Here is a 6,177-nt window from a genome sequence, read left to right as displayed (position 1 = left end):
AAGTGACCATTTTTTTTAGCAAACTCAGTTTAATTTTAACAATATTGCTCTAGATGCTATTAAAAATCATGATCAACCCCAAGATGAAGGAATTTGGGTAGGCGAAGCAACAAAGCAGACTTATTATCCTTAAACAATAGTTTTTGTAGATACGATTTGTCAAAGTTTTGATATAAATTTGTTTATATGTCAGGTTTTTCATTTCGACATGATCAATTTATATGTCATGGTTTTAAACTTTTACTACTTGATACATCTAAAATTTTACCTGATTTTAGTTCTAAAAATATTTATTATCCTATATTCATGTTGATGTTATTTTTATTTTTTATATTTATTAAAAATTGATATTAAAATAAAAATAAAAATGGTACTTTGGACTTCAATTTGAGTCTCGCCCGACCCACCCCTTTCATCCGAATGGACTAGACCGATCGCGGGTCGAGAAGCCCAGAGATAAAAAGCGAACCCTATGATAACCGACCCGAACTCGCTGAACTATAAAATGGTAGCAATCGAGGCGAAACCCTAGTTAGCCTTGCCGTTTATTCTCACTCCCCGGGGAGTTTAGCCGTAGCAGCGCGCACTGAGCAGCTTGGAGGGAGCAAAATGGTACTCTTCTATACCTTCTTTGCGTATGGTTTCTTACTTTTGAGAGTCCCTTCTTCTTGTTTTTACTCTCGTGTTCGTCGCAAGAGATGTTCCCTCTCGTTGATATTCTTTTTCGATTTTATTGTTTTGCGGTCGTTTCTGGATGAAAGATATGTTATTTCTTTGGACTTAAAGTTTTCTGTTTGTCAGGCTTCTGAATTCTTTAGTGCTTGTATTTGCCATATTTTTAAGCTTTGGCGAAGAAAATCTCATTTCGTACGCCAATGAATTGGCTTTACTTTTATGTTTTCTTTCTGTGTGGGGCTGAAATTTAGAATTGGGGCTAAGTTGATGGAAATTTTTAGTTCCTTAAACTTGAGGAGGTCTAGATACAAAGTGTTACAGCGCATATTATGAGAGGGGGGAAGGGGAACTCAAGTGTGCAATTTGCTTGTAGCCAAAATTTTGTCGCCAAATTATTACTGGAATTCCCAGAGTTTGAGGTTTCTGTAATAAACTTATTTACCCTGTTCTACATTTTTCTAAAAGAAGTCAGATGCTCACGGGGTTTGTGAATAAAAGCATTATACGACGTTTCCTCAAAGTTCGAGAAATTGTATTTGCAAGTGTCGTCGTGTTCTTAAAAAATTCTTATCAATTAAAAACCAAAGAAAGTTTCTTCATGATGCTATGTTTTCATTCTCTCATTTTTCTTTGCTTATTTGGGCAATATTAGTTCTTTCAACCTTTTCATTTATTATTTGTCATTTGCTTATAAAATTTTAATTTAGCACTGGTTACTACATTGTGGGTTCTCTTACTCTGGTACTTTTACGCTATATACCCAATTATATTATTTTATTCTTGTATGTCCTTATCATGGCGATTATTCTTCTTTTCTCTACTATCATGGGATGAGAGTTTTGGGGCTTTAATTCTTCTTTTCTCTACTTCCATTTTATGTAATTTTCTTATTCTTGGTGTAGGTGAACGTACCAAAAACAAAGAAAACATATTGCAAGAACAAAGAGTGCAAGAAGCACACTTTGCACAAGGTTACCCAATACAAGAAAGGAAAGGATAGTCTTGCTGTCCAAGGTGGGTCCACGGCCACTCCTCTTCTTCACAGTTATTATGGATTGGTAGGAGTTTTTCTGACTGTTGGATGTACAATGATTATTTTCAGGGAAGAGACGTTATGACCGTAAACAATCAGGATATGGTGGTCAAACTAAGCCTGTCTTCCACAAAAAGGCAAGTTTCTGAATTGTGGGTGTCAATTACTGGAAGCAACTTGATACATAAACAGATTTTATTTTGAAAAATATAATAGAAGAGGCATAATTTGTTTAATAGTCACTGATGTGTAGTTCACAGAGAAGGCTTATAGCTTTTATCATCATTGCTGCTATGTATAAATATTTTGGTTCTGTAATTTAAAAAACAAAATTTTATGCCCATTGAGTTTTATACAAAAAATATGATTGAATTTTCTGAAATTTGAAAAGTAGTGCTCTGTGTTGCTTCTCTAGAATGGAAGAAGCCTAATTTGGTTATTTGATGGAAGTATTTCTTTTCAGAAAATGAATGATGTTTAATGTTACTATTTGTGATGTATGATCTAATTGATTACTACACCTTTGAGTTTCATATTATTTCTTAATGCTTGTGAATATTCTTGAAAATTGGTGCTTTATTATATTCTGAGTGTGGGAGAAACTTAATTGGGTTAATTTTTAACTTGCTTACTATTGCAGTGTATGGCTATTCAATGTTTTGGACTAAACTATGTGATTATTATAACTCGTATGTTTTATTTAGTCAATTGCTTTTTTGTGAATGAGCCCCTGTTTTAAATTCAGTGCTTTATCATGCTTTTCCGGATGTGGACTTGTGGAGTTCTTTGACATAGTTTGATGGGCTTTTTTTTTTACCCAGCAAAAATTCCATAAACTGTTCTCTCTCTCTCTCTCTCTCTCTCTCTCTCAGTTTTGAGTACTGTTAATGTTAACGGTTTTGTTTGTGTTTAACAGGCTAAGACAACCAAGAAGATCGTGCTGAGGCTACAGTGCCAGAGCTGTAAACATGTCTCCCAGCATCCCATTAAGGTATGATGCTTCTCTTAATTAAGAGTTATAGTGTCCTTCAGGCTTAATATCTTCTACTTACTGGCCATCAATGCAAACATCACTTATAGTATTCACCAAGTTGACTTCAATTTGGACCTGTATGATTTGGTTCAAGGGCTTTGACTTGCTGAATCCCATATCGTACAAAGAATCTGTCTGATTTGGCTTGAGTAGGTCTTATGTGGTCTAACTTGGCCCCCTTCTCATTTTGGGCTTCATCTTGGCCCCTTGACTCAGCTGAAAGTCTCTGAGAAGTTGATTAGAGTTGGGTGACTATTTTCACACCAGCGTTTGAGTTGTGGGATCAATCCTGTACCACTGCAATGTGGAGGGAGGGTGTTTCTATGTTGTGTTATATACATGACTGATTATATTGTGGCGGTGTTGCTTAATTTGCCTACTTATATGTGTCTGGATTGGTATTTCTACGTGTACCAATTGTGTTTTTCAATTTAACGCCTAAACATGATCGCTAACAATTTGGAGATTTGTTTGTCTCGCAGAGATGCAAACATTTTGAAATTGGAGGAGACAAGAAAGGAAAGGGTACTTCTCTATTTTAGGTGCTATGAGTCAAGGCTGCAGGTATTAGTTGTTTTGTTAGGGGATGTAGTAGGGTTTTTTTTTTTTTTCGCTACAATATTCAGTTCGTAATGCCCCTAAGATCACTGCATCAAGTTAACTCTGTGGTCGAACCGTTCATGTTCAGTATATTAAGATAAGCTCCTTAATTGGTTATATTTTTTCTGTTTTGTGTTACTTATTCTTGGAGAGCTGGTGCTGTTTCATAGTTGTCTATCGAATATATGAAAACAGGTGACCATATATTATTGAACTTCATCGATTCGAAGCCCTTTCATTAATTCTTCTGTTAGATATCTAACTTATCTTACTGCTTTTACTGAGTAAGAAGAATATGCAAAAGAACTAGTCAGGAGAACAATTAGAAAACCAACTTTGATCCTAGATTTACTTCGTCCCGCAACTCTGTTCCTCTTCCACCAAAAACTCCTAATTAGGAGTTAAAGAACCTAATAATTTTAACCTGAGTTTGAGTTTTAATATATATTTAAAAATTTTCAAAAAATAATGTTTCAAGTTGGAGCTCATACATTTATTTTTTTAAAAAAAGTATATGTCAAATAAATTATATATTTTATGCATACATTTTACATAAACTTGGGTATCACCTTTATTTAAAATTGGGCATACGAGTCTGAATTTTCTTATGTTTGAGCCGAGTTTGATTTAAATATTTCAAACTTGAGTTTGAGGCTAGCCTCGAGCCTAAAATTGTAATTGAACTTAATATTTTTAACCGAGTTTGAGTTTTAATCTACATTTAAATACTCTGCATAAAATATATGTTAAATAAATTATATATAAAACTATAAATACATTTTAAAAAAAGAATGATAGAGGAGGTTTGTATTCAATCTCGATAATGGATTAGAACTTGCCAATATTAATATTTTTACCCTAAATGTTGTCTAGTTTATTTTGTAATTTCTAAATTTGGCCATAAATTTACTATGGTCTCCTTAATGCCCCTAGTTGAAAATTTCCATAAATTTACTATGGTCTCTTTAATGCCCCTAGTTGAAAATTTATATTCTCAGAAAAAACTAGAAATGTTTTTCCTAGGATATATATTTCCAAAAAGAAAAACTTTTAAATAAAATCCCATTACTATTAGTGACTTACTAGAAAATTACAAGAAATATTTTAAACTTTTTTTAAGAAAGTTAAATGAACCTCTCATTGCCTCTTCTAGGGAAATAAATAAAAATTAATAATCAATCTAATATATTATTATACTTATCGATAAATTTTTAATCAAATAAAATGTCTTACACAAAATTGCTATGAAAATTGCCTCATGCTAAAAGTATTACACCATTAACTATCAAATACTTATTCAAAATTTTCTATACGTTTTTTTAGCCCATCTTGGCAGGAAAATTTTACTTAAAAAATTATATGATTTTTTAATAAGAATTTTCAATTCAAAAAATATTTTCAAAAAACATGAGGCACTAATAGTCCATAGAAATGTATTTATACTAAAATGTCTTTTCAATTTCTTTAAGAGTCATGAGGAAGGGACAACCCGAGTTCAAGAAAGAGTTTTTTCTTTTTTTTTTCACTTATGATCTCGCATGTGCGAAATCGCACGAGTGAAAGTTGCACGTGCGAAATTGCATGATGTCTTCGCACATAGGGGGGAAAAATTATTTCTCCCTTAACTTTGGTCTTTTTTTTTTTTGCCGAGATGTTGTGGAGGGAAGGGGGTCTAGCGGTGCTGACGAGGACATGTTGTCAGGGTTGATGGTGGCGACGGAAACAGCAACAAAGGCAAATGAGAGGAGGAAGTAATTGAAGGAAGAAATTGAACCGAACAGTAGCGAAGGCGGCCGACGAGAAACTATCGACGACAAAAGAGGCGGCCACAACAACGGATAGAGGAGGGGAGGAAAAATTTGCCCCCCTTCACTCTTACTCCTGCTCCAACTCCCACTCCACCGGTCCCGATCCTATTAACGAGTCAACTCGCGAGTTTTCGAACCGAATCATCATTCAGTCTTTGGTTAAACTTGACTCATTAACTCAAACGAACCTTATCGGGATCTCAAATTCGATTCGAGATCCAGATAAATCGAATCAAATCGAGCCGGAACCGAGCCATGGCACCCCTAGGTGGATAGCTTGAGTTATGCTAACAAGGCTACCTCCGGATATAGAAAGTGTCTAAGTTGTCTCTTGGAAGAACAACGAAAAAAAGCTCGCAAGACTTCTGGTAGAGAGCTCAATAGGCTTTTCAAATATGTGTTTTTTCTATCAGGCCTCAGCAAAACGATATTGATATCTGACATTTGCAACAAATAAATGAATTCGATAACGAACAGATTTCCGGTAGATTTCTTTTTCATTTAATAAACAAGAGTAAACAGAATCAACAAACCCCAATCATACACTTTTTGCAACTTATCAACTAATTCGCATTTACAGCAGCACCTGTCTTTCCCAATCTCAACGCTGCCGCCTCAACGCCTGCAGAGGCTCTGTCGTCTTCATCGTCTGAGGAAGAACGGCCGTTGCACCAAAAGCTCCTGCAGACCCACCTGATGGTGGTTGGTAATCCGTATCAGAAACCCAGTCCCGCAGCTCGGATACCGGCGGTTGATACTCAGACCTCGTCCGCCGGTGTGAAGAGCCATCGTACGAAGCCTCCTCCCTCATCGTTAACGGGTATCGGCTGCTTCGGTTCGATCCCTGGGAGAGGGAACGGTACTTGTTACGGTCTTTGTTCCTCTTGATAGCATGAAGAACATAAGGTATCATACCTTCCATTCTTTCGTCTTCTTCTTCCTTACTTCCTCCCGGCTTTGCTTTGAATGAGCGTATGGAGAAGGTGAGATGGGGGAAAGGCCTATTTATAACGGGAAGAATGATGACA

At 35.6% G+C, this 6,177-nt stretch overlaps 1 protein-coding gene across 1 annotated transcript; it reads left to right on the top strand.

Moving 5' to 3' along the window:
* The first annotated feature begins 506 nt into the window (after nucleotides 1–506).
* On the top strand, nucleotides 507–3,458 carry LOC137951734 (large ribosomal subunit protein eL42). The gene is made up of 5 exons (XM_068798615.1): nucleotides 507–612; nucleotides 1,578–1,689; nucleotides 1,778–1,845; nucleotides 2,625–2,699; nucleotides 3,224–3,458. The coding sequence occupies exons 1-5, from the start codon at nucleotides 610–612 to the stop codon at nucleotides 3,281–3,283; spliced, it is 318 nt and encodes a 105-aa protein (XP_068654716.1). The 5' UTR covers nucleotides 507–609; the 3' UTR covers nucleotides 3,284–3,458.
* The last annotated feature ends 2,719 nt before the right edge of the window (nucleotides 3,459–6,177 follow it).

This window comes from Aristolochia californica, unplaced genomic scaffold (genome assembly GCF_029961685.1).
Source record: "Aristolochia californica isolate CCGP_79_NKW_82.1479 unplaced genomic scaffold, dmAriCali1.0.hap1 SCAF_15, whole genome shotgun sequence".
Lineage (NCBI taxonomy): Eukaryota > Viridiplantae > Streptophyta > Magnoliopsida > Piperales > Aristolochiaceae > Aristolochia > Aristolochia californica.
The sequence above is the reverse complement of the archived record's forward strand: the minus strand, read 5'-3'. Positions and strand labels throughout refer to the sequence as shown.

What these genes read in the sequence shown, in the direction of transcription:
- LOC137951734 (XM_068798615.1), top strand. An exon ending in GGATAGTCTTGCTGTCCAAG is followed by an intron (nt 1,690 to 1,777) that starts GTGGGTCCACGG and finishes GATTATTTTCAG; the next exon opens with GGAAGAGACGTTATGACCGT. An exon ending in AGCCTGTCTTCCACAAAAAG is followed by an intron (nt 1,846 to 2,624) that starts GCAAGTTTCTGA and finishes TGTGTTTAACAG; the next exon opens with GCTAAGACAACCAAGAAGAT.